The sequence below is a fragment of the Diorhabda sublineata genome, chromosome 5, assembly GCF_026230105.1.
Source record: "Diorhabda sublineata isolate icDioSubl1.1 chromosome 5, icDioSubl1.1, whole genome shotgun sequence".
Taxonomy (NCBI): domain Eukaryota; kingdom Metazoa; phylum Arthropoda; class Insecta; order Coleoptera; family Chrysomelidae; genus Diorhabda; species Diorhabda sublineata.
This window is the reverse complement of record NC_079478.1, coordinates 38065935-38081936: the sequence shown is the minus strand read 5'-3', so window position 1 is coordinate 38081936 and position 16002 is coordinate 38065935. Positions and strand designations below refer to the sequence as shown.

Here is a 16002-nt window from a genome sequence, read left to right as displayed (position 1 = left end):
CGCAATTTCTATATCTTCCCATATGAACATTTCTCCATTGTTAAAGATAAAATTACGTTCGGCAACAGCGCAAATACGCGCAATTCTTCAATTTCCCTAAATCTAGTGAAGAACCACGTACGGCAACAACGCATTTTAGTAATTTTTCTTTGGGAAATTGAATTCGTATAGTAATTCTTCAATTTTCCTAGTTTTTAAAACCAAAAAAAACGTTTGGCAACATCGCAATTTCTATATCTTCCCATATGAACATTTCTCCATTGTTAAAGATAAAATTACGTTTGGCAACAGCGCAATTCTTCAATTTCCCTAAATCTAGTGAAGAACCACGTACGGCAACAACGCATTTTAGTAATTTTTCTTTGGGAAATTGATTTCGTATCGTAATTCTTCCATTTTCCTAGTTTTTTAAGAAAAAAAACGTTTGGCAACATCGCAATTTCTATATCTTCCCATATGAACATTTCTCCATTGTTAAAGATAAAATTACGTTCGGCAACAGCGCAAATACGCGCAATTCTTCAATTTCCCTAAATCTAGTGAAGAACCACGTACGGCAACAACGCATTTTAGTAATTTTTCTTTGGGAAATTGAATTCGTATAGTAATTCTTCAATTTTCCTAGTTTTTAAAACCAAAAAAAACGTTTGGCAACATCGCAATTTCTATATCTTCCCATATGAACATTTCTCCATTGTTAAAGATAAAATTACGTTCGGCAACAGCGCAAATACGCGCAATTCTTCAATTTCCCTAAATCTAGGGAAGAACTACGTACGGCAACAACGCATTTTAATAGTTTTGCGTTTGTTAATTTTCCGATTTCCTAATTTTTGGGGGAAAAACGTTCGACAACATCGCAACCTGTGTATACTTATACTAATTTCTTTTTTTTACGCAAAACAACGTCTGACAACACTGCGAATGTTATGACGATTTATTTCTATAATTTCCGACATTTTCCGAGTTTCGGGGAAAACAACATTCGAAAAGTTCCTACAGTTATTCAATTTGGAGGAAAACTACGTTCGGCAACGTCGCAATCTTCGTATGCTTTTTGAAATTCCTTACATTTCCTCGGTTTCGTGGAAAATAACGTTAGACAACACCGCAAAGTTCGTATACGTTATTTGTACATTTCCTCAGTTTTGGGGAAAGCAACGTCGCAATATCTGTCTTAATTATGGAATAAACAGTGATTAACAACACCTCAACTTCAAGTACACTTTTAAGAATTTCTTTAATTTGGGGAAAACAAAGTTTGGCAACACAGCAAACTCCGTATGTTGGTGTTGTGATGATTTATTTCGACAATTTCCAAGTTTTGGGGAAAACTACGTTCGGCAACGTCGCAATCTTCGTATGCTTTTTGAAATTCCTTACATTTCCTCGGTTTCGTGGAAAATAACGTTAGACAACACCGCAAAGTTCGTATACGTTATTTGTACATTTCCTCAGTTTTGGGGAAAGCAACGTCGCAATATCTGTCTTAATTATGGAATAAACAGTGATTAACAACACCTCAACTTCAAGTACACTTTTAAGAATTTCTTTAATTTGGGGAAAACAAAGTTTGGCAACACAGCAAACTCCGTATGTTGGTGTTGTGATGATTTATTTCGACAATTTCCAAGTTTTGGGGAAAACTACGTTCGGCAACGTCGCAATCTTCGTATGCTTTTTGAAATTCCTTACATTTCCTCGGTTTCGTGGAAAATAACGTTAGACAACACCGCAAAGTTCGTATACGTTATTTGTACATTTCCTCAGTTTTGGGGAAAGCAACGTCGCAATATCTGTCTTAATTATGGAATAAACAGTGATTAACAACACCTCAACTTCAAGTACACTTTTAAGAATTTGGGGAAAACAAAGTTTGGCAACACTGCAAACTCCGTATGTTGGTGTTGTGATGATTTATTTCGACAATTTCCAAGTTTTGGGGAAAACTACGTTCGGCAACGTCGCAATCTTCGTATGCCTTTTGAAATTCATTACATTTCCTCGGTTTCGTGGAAAATAACGTTTGGCAACGCAGCAATATGTTATACTTAAAAAGGTTTGTCAACGTTGATGGACGCGAAAAAAAAATACCAATTTCCAAATATTTGTGTTCTTAAGTGAAAAAAAAAAATGGTGTTGATTAAAATGGTCGTTCAAATTGACCATAAATGAATCCTAGTGACCCATACGACTAGTAGCACGTGAAAAACCATAAAAACAGGCAAACAGGTAAACCAAAAAGAAAATATTTTCATAAGGGTAATCAATTTTTTTTCGAACATTATGAATTTATTTTTGTACATAAACAAATTGAATAGTAATAACAAATATTTATTTACGTAAAAATTGTCTTAATAATAATTATAAACATAAAAACAATGTGGGTGTCATAAAACTATTTTTTTTTACACAATTTTTCATTACATTTTATACATAATTAAAAAACAATTGAACAATCCAAAAACAAAAATATCCCTCGATCAAATAAGTAAAAAAAAACTTTCGATATTCCAGGGGTGGATTGACACAATTTTCCATTGAAGGATTTTCTTTTCGCCAATTCCGTTTCCCCTTATTTTAATTATTAAAATTATTTAATTCGCTTACAAATCCTACTTATAATTAATGGTAGAAACGTCGTTTATTTCCCATTTACCCCTCGTAACTTTATGAAACCATAAAGGTTGGAAGGCACTAAATCGGTCAAAGGGAAATGTACCGTCCTGGTATGGATTGAAACAAAATTTGGTTTTTGTATAAAAAATTGAAAATAATGAAGATTTAATTGAAAACTCTTAATTAACTATAGAAATTTTTGTACTTGTCATTTGTCAATTGTACGAAATACCATCAGGCTAATTCACTAGTGACTAATGACGACTTTTCTATTTTTACTTTCAACAAACCTGGATTTAATTGTACAAATCTGGAAGAGAAAAAAAAAAAAAAAGAAATATATAGTAACAGACGTAAGTATTTTCTAATATACAATGTGAACCATTTAAATTGATAACGAGATATTAAACAAGATTTTTTTTCTGAAAAAATTGATATTTTGATTGATATTAATCGAAATAAAACAGTGACGTAGTCATTTTTATGTTAATGAAACACCAATCGATATAAATATATAGTGTGAAACATTTAACTTTGTATTAAACAAGAATTTTCGTAATTTCTATTTTTTTTGTAAATAATTCGTATTTCAACGAATATTAATCTAAATAAACCAGTGGCGTAGTCATTTTCTTGTTTATGCAACACTAACCCGTATAAATATATAGAGTGAACCATTTAAATTTTTAAAAAAATTTCACAAAAAAAACAAAAATTTTCGTACTTTTTGAATTATTTTTCAAAAAATTTCATGTTTCAACGAATATTAATCGAAATAATACAGTGATGTAGTCAGTTTCATGTTTATGCAACACTAACACATATAAATATACAGTGTGAACCATTTAAATTGGTATCAAAAACGTATTAAACAAAAAATTTCGAAGTTTTTGCATTTTCTTTCAAAAAAATTCATATTTCATTAAATATTAATCGAAATACAGCAGCGCCGTAGTCATTTTTCTATTTATGCAACACCAATCGATGGAAATATATAGTGTGAACCATTTAATATCGGATCAAAAACGTATTAAACAAAAATATTCGTACTTTTTGAATTATCTTTCAAAAAATTTCATATTTCAACGAATATTAATCAAAATAATACATGACGTAGTCATTTTTGTATTTATATAACAACAATCGATGAAAATATATAGTGTGAACCATTTAAATTGGTATGAAAAACGTATTAAACAAAAATTTTCGTACTATTTGAATTATCTTTCAAAAAAATTCTTATTTCAAGGAATATTAATCGAAATAATACATGGCGTAGTCATTTTTATATTTGTGCAACACCAAACTATGGAAATATATAGTGTGAACCATTTAATTTCGTATCAAAAAGGTATTGAACAAAAATTTTCGAACTTTTTAAATTTTCTTTCAAAAAATTTCATATTTCAACGAATATTAATCGAAATAAAGCAGCGGCGTAGTCATTTTCTTGTTTATGCAACAGTAACTCATATAAATATATAGTGTGAACCATTTAATTTCGTATCAAAAAGGTATTGAACAAAATTTTCGTACTTTTTGAATTATCTTTTAAAAAATTTCATATTTCAACGAATATTAATCGAAATAAAGTAGCGGCGTAGTAATTTTCTTGTTTGTGCAACACTAACACATATAAATATACAGTGTGAACCATTTAAATTGGTATCAAAAACGTATTGAACAAAAATTTTTGAAACTCTTTGAATTTTCTTTCAAAAAAATTCGGGGTGAGCTATATAAGTCGGTATAAAAAAATATAAATAAAATATTTCGTTATCTTTCAATTTATATCATTGGCGTAACTATTTTTTTTTATTTATGCAAACCTGAAAGACATTTAATAAATGAGAGTATACAGGGTGATCTTCAGCGGCGTAGTACCTTCCTCTCAGAGTCTTTTTGCTGCTTCGAGTCTGTTGCTGACACTCCCTTACGTCCAAAGTACCCTCTGGGGTACCAATTGCACTATAATTGTGCCAAATTTCAGAAAAATTGGCCAAAACCAATTACCTTCCTCTCAGAGTCCCCTCAGACACTTCAGACGTAGTTTTGAGAGGGCTGGGGAGGTTTTTGCTGCTTCGAGTCCGTTGCTGACACTCCCTTACTTCCAGAGTACCCTCTGGGGTACCAATTGCACTATAATTGTGCCAAATTTCAGAACAATTGGCCAAAACCAATTACCTTCCTCTCAGACAATTCAGATGCAGTTTTGAGAGGGCTGGGGAGGTTTTTGCTGCTTCGAGTCCATTACTGACACTCCCTTTCTTCCAGAGTACCCTCTGAGGTACCAATTGCACTATAATTGTGCCAAATTTCAGAAAAATTGGCCAAAACCAATTACCTTCCTCTCAGAGTCCCCTCAGACACTTCAGACGTAGTTTTGAGAGGGCTGGGGAGGTTTTTGCTGCTTCGAGTCTGTTGCTGACACTCCCTTACGTCCAAAGTACCCTCTGGGGTACCAATTGCATTATAATTGTGCCAAATTTCAGAACATTTAGCCAAAATCAATTACCTTCCTCTCAGAGTCCCCTCAGACACTTCAGACGTAGTTTTGAGAGGGCTGAGGAGGTTTTTGCTACTTCGAGTTCATTACTGACACTCCCTTACTTCCAGAGTACCCTCTGGGGTACCAATTGCACTATAATTGTGCCAAATTTCAGAACAATTGGCCAAAACCAATTACCTTCCTCTCAGAGTCCCCTCAGACACTTCAGACGTAGTTTTGAGAGGGCTGGGGAGGTTTTTGCTGCTTCGAGTTCATTACTGACACTCCCTTACTTCCAGAGTACCCTCTGGGGTACCAATTGCACTATAATTGTGCCAAATTTCAGAACAATTGGCCAAAACCAATTACCTTCCTCTCAGAGTCCCCTCAGACACTTCAGACGTAGTTTCGAGAAGGTTGGGGAGGTTTCGGAGTTTCGAGCTTTTAATCAGCATGCTTCGAACAACCATTGTGTCAATATCAAACCCATTTTCGATCAGAATCGAGGGATGTATTTGGTGAAACGATCGTTTCGACGTTTCGGCAGTTTAAAATGATTAAAAAGCAAAAAAAAAAAAATAATAAAAAAGGGAACTTACTTGACTTTTCTCTTAGTCAATCTCGTTAAAACGGCCGGTTTAATTTTCGGAACTCCGTTATCGCTCCTCTTCCCTCTACCGGTAATAATTTGCAGATATTCGGTTTTTTTATTGGAGGTGCTCGTCCTCAACAAATTTATATTTCTATCCAAAAACATATCCAGCGCCGGAATGGCCTCTTTCACGTATAAAAAATGTAAATCCAACGTATTGAAATCCTGTAAACGTTTCGAATGTTCGTCGAGGAACGCCGCCGCCGCCATACTGTTGGCCCGATCGTAATAAATAGTTTGGAGACTAGCTAGACCCGAATAGAATTGGGCAACTTCCGTCATACCTTTTTGATAATATTTTTGAGCTTTTTGATATAAATCCGTCCGTTTTTTCAAATATTTATTAGCTTCTTCTCGATAAGCTTCGGCTTGTAGTTGTTCGTCGTTTAACGTTTCGTTAGAATGTTTCTTTTGCTCTTCTTTCATTTCGTTCAGGACGTCGTCTTCGATGGGCGGTTCTTTAACGATATCGGTAGAGCCTTTGACATTCGCCGGTCCCGTCGACGCTATAAGCGTTTCGACGGTATCGACGTATTTGTTATCGTGAGCGTGCAGTACTTCGAGTAGAACGTCCGTCGGTACGGTAGGAAATGATTTTATTAATTTTTGTTTCGTCAATTTATCGGCTAATGTATCCGGATCGAAATTCTTCCATTTTTCTATTTCGGTTTGGTAAATTTTTTGAGCTCTCTTTTGATCGTCCATTATTTCTTTGAGGTTAGGCACCGGCGGCGGTTTATAAGCGTCTAATTCTTCTTGTTCTTTAGCTTGTAATTTCCTTGCGAATTCTTCGTCTTCTTTTACCAAAGTTTCCAATATATTTTGTTGGTTTTCCATTTGTTGATAGACGCTTTCTATGTAAAAAGTATAAAGTTGTTTGGCCAACGTGACGGGCATTTGAACTACCGGCAATAATCCTTTGGGATATTTTATATTCGGATCCGCGAATCTTGATTCTAATTGAGAAACGAAAGTTTCTCCAAGATTCAATTCTATGGTTTCTTCTGGCGTAGATGTTTCTGACGGGGTGTCTATGTCGTCGAATTCCGAATCCGAATCGATGGTTATTACGTCATCGACTTTAATCACACAAATATCACTTTCGGGGCTAACATTTTCCAAGTTATTTACCCCGCTAGTGGACGGTGGACGATTCTCGTTAGATTTATTATTTTTTAGCGTGTATTGTTTGATTCTGCGCAAATGTTGCGAATAATGTTCTCCCCCAATGTCGAATTTACTTTCCAGCATCTTCTTTATTTCGATTTTTTCTTCTTGAGATGTACTAATGGACAACACAAACTTATTTCAAACATTATTATAATCGAAAAAATTGCGCAAAATTATGGAACTAACAAATTAACTCTATATCAGTCGAATAGTTCGCGTAAAAATTGGTAGAGGCTTTGAAATTTTTGCGCAAATCAGTATTTGACTGAGTTTAATCTTACATTGCGCGATAATCCTTATCTCCTGCGCACACCTATTAGAAATTGCGCGGGGATTCTTGAGATGTACTAATGGACAACACAAACTAATTTAAGGATTTCAAACATAATCGAAAAAATTGCGCAAAATTATTTTATTTGCGCAAAATTATGGAACTAACAAATTGACTCTATATTAGTCGAATAGTTCGCGAAAAAATTTGTAGAGGCTTTGAAATTTTTGCGCAAATCAGTATTTGACTGAGTTTAATCTTACATTGCGCAATAATCCTTATCTCCTGCGCACACCTATTAGAAATTGCGCGGGGATTCTTGAGATGTTCTAAATGACAACATAAACTTATTTAAGGATATCAAACATTATTATAATCGAAAAAATTGCGCAAAATTATTTTATTTGCGCAAAATTATGGAACTAATAAATTAACTCAAAATCAGTCGAATAGCTCACGTGAAAATTTGTTGAGGTTTTAAAATTTTTGCGCAAATCAGTATTTGACTGAGTTTAATCTTACATTGCGCGATAATCCTTATCTCCTGCGCACACCTATTAGAAATTGCGCGGGGATTCTTGAGATGTACTAATGGACAACACAAACTAATTTAAGGATTTCAAACATAATCGAAAAAATTGCGCAAAATTATTTTATTTGCGCAAAATTATGGAACTAACAAATTGACTCTATATTAGTCGAATAGTTCGCGAAAAAATTTGTAGAGGCTTTGAAATTTTTGCGCAAATCAGTATTTGACTGAGTTTAATCTTACATTGCGCAATAATCCTTATCTCCTGCGCACACCTATTAGAAATTGCGCGGGGATTCTTGAGATGTTCTAAATGACAACATAAACTTATTTAAGGATATCAAACATTATTATAATCGAAAAAATTGCGCAAAATTATTTTATTTGCGCAAAATTATGGAACTAATAAATTAACTCAAAATCAGTCGAATAGCTCACGTGAAAATTTGTTGAGGTTTTAAAATTTTTGCGCAAATCAGTATTTGACTGAGTTTAATCTTACATTGCGCGATAATCCTTATCTCCTGCGCACACCTATTAGAAATTGCGCGGGGATTCTTGAGATGTACTAATGGACAACACAAACTAATTTAAGGATTTCAAACATAATCGAAAAAATTGCGCAAAATTATTTTATTTGCGCAAAATTATGGAACTAACAAATTGACTCTATATTAGTCGAATAGTTCGCGAAAAAATTTATAGAGGCTTTGAAATTTTTGCGCAAATCAGTATTTGACTGAGTTTAATCTTACATTGCGCAATAATCCTTATCTCCTGCGCACACCTATTAGAAATTGCGCGGGGATTCTTGAGATGTTCTAAATGACAACATAAACTTATTTAAGGATATCAAACATTATTATAATCGAAAAAATTGCGCAAAATTATTTTATTTGCGCAAAATTATGGAACTAATAAATTGACTCTATATTAGTCGAATAGTTCGCGTAAAAATTTGTAGAGGCTTTGAAATTTTTGCGCAAATCAGTATTTGATTGAGTTTAATCTTACGTTGCGCAATAATCTATATTTACTGCGCACACCTATTAAAAATTGCGCGGGTATTTAATATTTAAATCTTAAAATTTAATTCAGCTAAATATAGATTCGAATTTTAGCGTAAAATATATACAAAATGCGTTAAGAAATTTCTGTTGAACCTTATTACTTCTAAACAATCGTAATTTGCGCAGACGGTCTTGAATGCAATATATACTAATTTACGCAAATTTTTTGAAACATGCACTAAAATCTGGTAGCATATAAGATTCGGTTTTGTTTAAAATATTTCGAAGAAGGTTAACTGTGAAAATAATTCGCAGTTTTGCGCAATTACAAGCTAATTTGCGCAAATGTAGAGAAGGTGAAAATAATGGAACCGAAAAATATGAAATTTTGTACAGAATATTTAACTTGCTTAATGCGGGAGGTTTAATTTCCGAGAACCATTGAATCCAACATAATTTTGCGCAATTATAAGCTGGTTTGTGAGATGTAAATTGCGCAAATAAACGAAAAAATGAAGTGAGTTTAAAAAAATTATCTAATATATCAATATTAATTAACCAATGCGCTAAATGTATGAAATTTTGCGCAAAATATATGACTTGCTTAATGCAGGAGGTGTTAATTCATGCGAATAATTCAATCCAACTTAATTTTGCTCAATTACAAGCTAATTTAACGCAATGAAAATGGCGCAAATTGATGAAAAAATGAACTAATATCTTATATAAGGAAATTTTGATTAATTTAATTAGCTAAAGCGCAAAATATATGAAAGTTTGCGCAAAATATATGAAATTTGGTGCAAAATAATTGACTTTCACAATGCCCAAGGTCTAATTCGTAGAAACAATTCAATTAAGCGTAATTCCTAGCTGGTTTTGAGCAGTTTGATTTGCGCAAATATTTTGTTACAAATCCAATATATTATATATGAGAATTTTGATTAGATTAATCAACTGCTGCGCTTAATATAGAATATATAAAGTTTTACGCATAATATTTTATTGAAACTAACTCAATTATGCGCAATTGTAAACCGATTTGCTCCAATCAAATCGCGCAAATGAGACAAAAAAAGATACGCGTTTCAAAAAATGATCTGATATCTCAAATATGAAAATTTTATCTTAACTAGTGCGCAGAATATATGAAATTTGATACAAAATAATTGACTTTCACAATGCCCAGGGTCTAATTCGTAGAAACCATTCAATTAAAGGTGATTACTAGCTGGTTTTGCGCAGTTTGATTTGCGCAAATATTTTGTTACAAATCCAATATATTATATATTTGATTAGATTAATTAACGGCCGCGCTGAATATAGAATATATAAAGTTTTGCGCATAATATTTTATTGAAACCAACTCAATTATGCGCAATTGTAAACCGATTTGCGCCAATCTGATCGCGCCAATTCAAAAAATAATCTGATATCTCAAATATGAAAATTTTATCTTAACTAGTGCGCATAATGTACGAAACTTTGCGCAGAATATATGAAAATATGCTCAAAATATACGAAACTGCGTAAAAAATACGAAGCTCTTAGGCAAAATATACGAAAATGACTAAGATGTACAAAACTTTGCGCAAAATATGATCGAAAACAATTATGCGCAATTATAAACCGATTTGCGCTAATTAAATGGCACAATTGAGACTGAAAAAATGAAATGAGTTTGAAAAAAATGCGCAAAATATACGAAACTTTGCGCAAAATAGGAACCAAAACAACTTTGCGCAATTTCAACCTCACAAGTGCAATTTTAAAATTGATTTTGTTTCAAAATTTAATATCTGCGCAAAAATAACTGGCAGCAATTCCGCTTCAATTGCGCAAAAGTAAAATAAATAAAAACTTACTCGGAGTTGCAGATTTTTCTCGATCTCTTCCTGACGACACTTTCGGATTTCGCCGAGGAACTTTCCGCCATTTCGACATCTTTATCGTTATCATCGTCTGCAATTTCGTCTTCTTCCCGAATGAGAGAACTAACCTCATCTTTGGCTTCCAACAAAAACTCAATGGTCCATTCCAAATCGCCCTTACATTTATTGTACCAATACCTCAAATGATTTTTCGGTACAGAAGGAAACAAATTCTCCAATTCCGCCAAATGTAAAGCGCAATCCTCGTAAATATCATCGGTCATACAACTTTTATCCAAAGTTATTTTCAAAGAAACCATCGGTGGCTTATTATCATCGTTATTGAAATAATTTATATCTCGATTGATAGTTTCGATAATTCTCACGTTACCGTAAACACCCGGTAGAACGTTATCGTTTCTGATTAAACGGAAATATTCATCTTCAGTACCAATTCCAATTTCGCTAATTTCCTTGGGACAATTTTCCTTCGATTTTGGTATCTGCAATAAAGCGGCGTCAGAAATGAAAACATCTTGTAAAGGAGTCACTATATCCCAGGATTTTAACGACGTCTCGTTAACCCCCCATCGGGAGTACAAATCATCTTTATTTTCAATTACTTTTTCTTCTTCTTTATCATCATCGTCGTCGCTTATCACAAAAATATCGTTTTTATTAATTCCGTTGCATTTATTATGGATTTCTTTGTGTTTATCTTCTTCGATATCGTCGAAATTCATTAGATTTATCGTGTCTATTGGTTCCGGTGATTTCTCTACTTTATTTGTAACTGTGACGTTAAGAGGTGGGTACAATCTCATCTGCGGCGGTTTTTGTAAACTATAATATAGATTATAAGCCGTTAGAAGTTTTTTAGCGGTAATGTTTTTCTCGTAACGATCTAAATAATCTTTTATTTTAGTTCTAGGTACACCGTGTGTGTTTCTTTTAGCTAGTTCTTTATCATTGAAACACCAATGAGTATCTGGTTCTAATATTTCCAGTATGTAACCGAAATCTATTGCCATTGATGCGTACGCTTTCAATTCCCACATCTGCGTGTTTGTATTGTCGATTATGACAGGACTAAAACCTCTTCTAGTAGCTTGAAACGCTCTATTTTGATTCCAATTGTGAGCATCTTCGATTTTTCTTACATTATATTCGTAAATACCGCGAGGATTTTGACAAAAATAATCATCGGCGCTTAAAATGTGTAAATGATAATTGGAGTCGTAGCCCACGGTGTTTTCTAATATTTTTTTAGCTAAAGTAGTTTTTCCAGAACCGGGTAAACCTCTAAGGATAATCATAACTTTGTAACCTTTGTTGATACTTTCAACGCAACGTTCGAAATCTAATAATTTTTTAGATTTATCCGAAGGAAATGTAGTACAACTCGATGAATTAACCAAAGGTGTAAAAGTACTTCCACTTGCTAGAGCTACCGAGGAATAACTCTTGCATTTCGATCCATCTAACAAACCCCCTTGATTAGTAGTCATTTCTATTAACTTGTTTGACGATTCCATAACTAAAGCAAAATATTATTTTATACTGATATAAAAATATTTCGATTTAGAACTAACCGTTGTAATTACAAGCTACTGCTACCTTTCTTATAACATCCAGATCTAAGGTATTTCCAAATAATTCGCTCAATTGATTCACACAATCCTCAAAAGATTTTTGATATCCCAATAAATCCATTTCTGAACTAAATTAAATATTAAGAAAAAAAACTTTTTATTTCCAAGCGATTTATGTGATCTGATATAACAAAATATAAAAGTGAATCATCAATTTAAAAGATAATAATTGGACAAAAATAAATACAAAGAATGATTAGAATGCTTTATCTTATCGGTTGTTGAACAATATAATTGTTTAATTGTTTTATCTCGAATTTATCAATACAGAGAGTTGGAAAATACAGAAAGTATTATCAACGTCATTAATTCATTCATTATAGTTTTTAAAATATAAAATATAATAATTTCAATTATTTTCAATAAAATACAACGATGATTCAATATGTATTCTCTACGTTTAAATACCTTTTAACGTGTTTTAAAATAAGTTTTCCTATATATCTGCGTATTATTTAAATAAATATGGAATAAATTAAATAGTAATTTACCTGGTTCTTAAGATGTTAAATGATATCAACTATTCCTTCTTTCCTTATTGTAGGAAATTAATTTCACCACCGATTATAAATTTAGTTAAACTGTAGATATTTTTTTAAAAATAACGAAAAAGAAACTTAAAAGAAAACAAACACAATAACATACCATAAAATGTCAGGATAAATTGTTACATTTTGTAAGAGTCGATATGTTTTATATAAATCGATTAATATATATATATCGATTTGTTTAAGGCGTTTTCTCGACAACTATATACATTAAATTATATTAAATTAAAAAAAAATCATTTAGATATTCAAGAAATAATTATCGACACGAATAAGGAAATAGAATTAGATATAAGATAGAATAAACCACCAAAAACCAATATCGCACAATTTGACGTTACGTCGGAATCAAAATGTGAAGTATAATATATACTGGATATATGTTATAGAGTTTTATTTTGATTCCAAAAATAATATTTGATGCAAATGTAATGTCAGTCAGTGTATTGACTTGAAAATATTTATTCAATAAATTAATAAATACCTTCATCATCTCTAAGAAATGCCTAATTGTAATCGAACTATCACTCGAAATATTTTTACGAATTTTATAAATTGTGGTATTTCCGCTATGTAAGTTGACGTAATGTTTGAAAAAATTATATTTTTGGGGTTAGGCTTAAGTAAAAAGAGCTGTCATATTCCTAACTTGCTTAGTTGCAAATTTATATCAAGAAGAATGAGTTATTCTATTGTAGAACGAGGATCTCCATTTTCAGCTGATTACAGAGTTTACTTGGGTAAGTACGTGAAATTTAGTATATTTCAACACAAAAGGATTTTCAAATACGTATTATTTTTGGTGAAAGTGCCGGTAATTCTTATTATATTATCTATTGATTCCAATATTATGTGTGATTTTCGGTATTAATAAATATGATACCTATCGTGAATTGATTACTTTAATAATTGATTGGATCCATATTTTTTTTTTTTCGATGGTCTTAATTATGGTTTATACATTTGAACTATTGCATCATTATGATAAGATTAATTTTCACAACTTAATACATATATTTCGGTTAAAAAATATTACTTATTATTCGTTATACGATATATAGAGGATCAAAATGGACCAATCTCCCCTCTTCATGACATTCCACTTGTGGTTGATGCTAATAAAAAGGTTTTCAATATGCTGGTAGAAATACCAAGATGGACTAATGCTAAAATGGAAGTAAGTAAATGTAAACTGTAACTGAATTAGTACATTACAATCAGAAATGTTCGTTTTAAAGATTACAATGAAAGAAATTTTGAATCCAATCAAACAAGACATTAAAAAAGGCAAACCACGTTTCGTTTCGAATTGTTTCCCCCATCACGGCTACATTTGGAACTATGGCGCCCTTCCGCAAACGTGGGAAAACCCCGAACACCTCGATGACGGCACTGGATGTAAAGGTGATAATGATCCCATTGATGTCATTGAAATTGGTTATAGGGTAGCGAAACGCGGAGAAGTTCTAAATGTTAAAATATTAGGAACTATCGCATTAATTGACGAAGGTAGTTGATTATTTCCCCTTTTAAATCGTCGTTTTAATAAATTTTTTTCATAAAATAGGCGAAACTGATTGGAAACTTATCGCTATCGACGTCAACGATCCGTTATCCGAATATATCAACGACATTCCCGACATAGAAAAACATTTTCCAGGTTTATTGAAAGCTTCGGTCGAATGGTTCAAAATTTACAAGATCCCAGATGGAAAACCGGAAAATCAATTCGCTTTTAATGGAGAAGCTAAACCTGCAGCTTTCGCCCATAAAATCATCGATGAGGTAAAATTTGATCTAATTAATATTAAATCTATAATTTTTCGTTTTTTTACAGGTGCACAAATTCTGGAAAAGCTTGGTATCAAAAGAAGTTGATGCCAAAGGGATATCATGGTAAATAATTGATTTTTTTGTTTCATGCGATTTTTTTACTATTTATTTTATTTTTATTAGCGTAAATACAACTTTAGATGGAAATTCTTTCAATATTAGTTATAATGAAGCTAAAGAAGTGATCGAGAAAACTCCCGAATACGGACCAGCACAATCCGTCGATCCAATAGGTTAGTAATAATTATTTCCCCATTTTTTGATCATATTTAATCGATTTTTTCTTATAATTCGTTAAAAAATTAGGTTATATCATATACAGCGTGTCCAAAAAGTCACGTTAATGTTTAAGTTTAATTTTTTCGTTATTTTTCTTGCTTATTCTTGATACCGATTTTAATTTTTTTGTAGTTGATAAAATTTTCTTTGTATCGCCGTCATGCCAATGCAAGCTTTAACATTTAGGTTTGTTGGAATTGAACAAAGCCGAGAGATATGTCGAGATCAATGATTTTTTTGTTTGTTTCAGTCGACAAATGGCACTACGTCCATTTGAAGTGAAAAAAATGGGAATTTCTTCATACTAAATGGAAGCGTTCAGATATTTTTATGATTTTTCCTATGTTTTATTAATAAATAATAAGAATAAAACCGATTTTTTTTATTTTAACCCCAACTTGTACTTCAAACCTACAATAAGTACAAACATAATTAATTCTGAATATTGATCAACCCTGTATACAACTAGAATCGAAATTTTCCCTAAACTTTCAAATTATGCAATTTAAATATGGCCGCCATCTGTTAATTGTACTTTTAATGAATAAATTCTGAATAATGATGAACACTGTATACAAATTAACATATTTATTCATATAATAGTTCCCCCTGTATACTAATTGCTACGTTTTAATCTAAAATACGAATTATATATGAGACAACCTGTACGTACAAATACGATTAATCATGAATATTGATCAACCCTGTATTCGATTAGAACTGAAATTTTCACTATACTTTCAAATTATTTATTTCAATTATGGCCGCCATTGGTAATACAAAAAAAGTTGAAAGTACGAATTATATGTATATGAGACAATCTGTATATAATGCAAACATACAGGGGTAATGTGAAATGTTTAATAATCAGTTAAAGTACTCTTAAAAAATTGTTCAAAATATATGCTATCGTGGCGCCATCACGTTTTATATAAACTCTCTACCCTCCATGGTATATTGCTACAAAAGAAAATTATTTTCCCAATTATTTAATTAAGGTTTTTCTCTGTTAGATTAATGCAGAGTTATGACGTTTATTTAATTAGATTAAAAATTTCGAATAAATCATATCTATTA

The 16002-nt window shown here is 32.0% G+C and overlaps 2 protein-coding genes across 3 annotated transcripts; one reads left to right on the top strand and one right to left on the bottom strand.

Annotated features, from left to right (window-relative positions):
• Positions 1–2318: 2318 nt before the first annotated feature.
• Positions 2319–12960, bottom strand: LOC130444621 (uncharacterized). Its single transcript, XM_056779867.1, has 5 exons — positions 12757–12960; positions 12206–12333; positions 10608–12150; positions 5707–7044; positions 2319–2929 (listed from the first exon to the last, which is right to left on the bottom strand). The coding sequence occupies exons 2-5, from the start codon at positions 12324–12326 to the stop codon at positions 2854–2856; spliced, it is 3078 nt and encodes a 1025-aa protein (XP_056635845.1). The 5' UTR covers positions 12327–12333; positions 12757–12960; the 3' UTR covers positions 2319–2853.
• A 403-nt stretch (positions 12961–13363) lies between these two features.
• On the top strand, positions 13364–15301 carry LOC130444620 (inorganic pyrophosphatase). 2 transcript variants are annotated; one of them, XM_056779865.1, is made up of 8 exons: positions 13373–13553; positions 13875–13990; positions 14052–14322; positions 14381–14598; positions 14651–14709; positions 14770–14879; positions 15058–15111; positions 15176–15261. In XM_056779865.1, the coding sequence occupies exons 1-7, from the start codon at positions 13400–13402 to the stop codon at positions 15102–15104; spliced, it is 975 nt and encodes a 324-aa protein (XP_056635843.1). In that variant the 5' UTR covers positions 13373–13399; the 3' UTR covers positions 15105–15111; positions 15176–15261. The 2 variants fall into 2 exon arrangements, with proteins under 2 accessions (XP_056635844.1, XP_056635843.1); XM_056779866.1 differs by lacking the exon at positions 15058–15111 and having other exon boundaries at positions 13364–13553; positions 15176–15301.
• The last annotated feature ends 701 nt before the right edge of the window (positions 15302–16002 follow it).

Coding starts and splice junctions, on each gene's coding strand:
- LOC130444620 (XM_056779865.1), top strand. CDS start 13,400: ATGTTTGAAAAAATTATATTTTTGGGGTTAGGCTTAAGTAAAAAGAGC. Junction 13,991..14,051: donor GGACTAATGCTAAAATGGAA/GTAAGTAAATGT, acceptor TTCGTTTTAAAG/ATTACAATGAAAGAAATTTT. Junction 14,323..14,380: donor TATCGCATTAATTGACGAAG/GTAGTTGATTAT, acceptor TTCATAAAATAG/GCGAAACTGATTGGAAACTT.
- LOC130444621 (XM_056779867.1), bottom strand. CDS start 12,326: ATGGATTTATTGGGATATCAAAAATCTTTTGAGGATTGTGTGAATCAA. Junction 12,151..12,205: donor AGTAGCTTGTAATTACAACG/GTTAGTTCTAAA, acceptor ATTTTGCTTTAG/TTATGGAATCGTCAAACAAG. Junction 7,045..10,607: donor AGAAAAATCTGCAACTCCGA/GTAAGTTTTTAT, acceptor GTTGTCCATTAG/TACATCTCAAGAAGAAAAAA.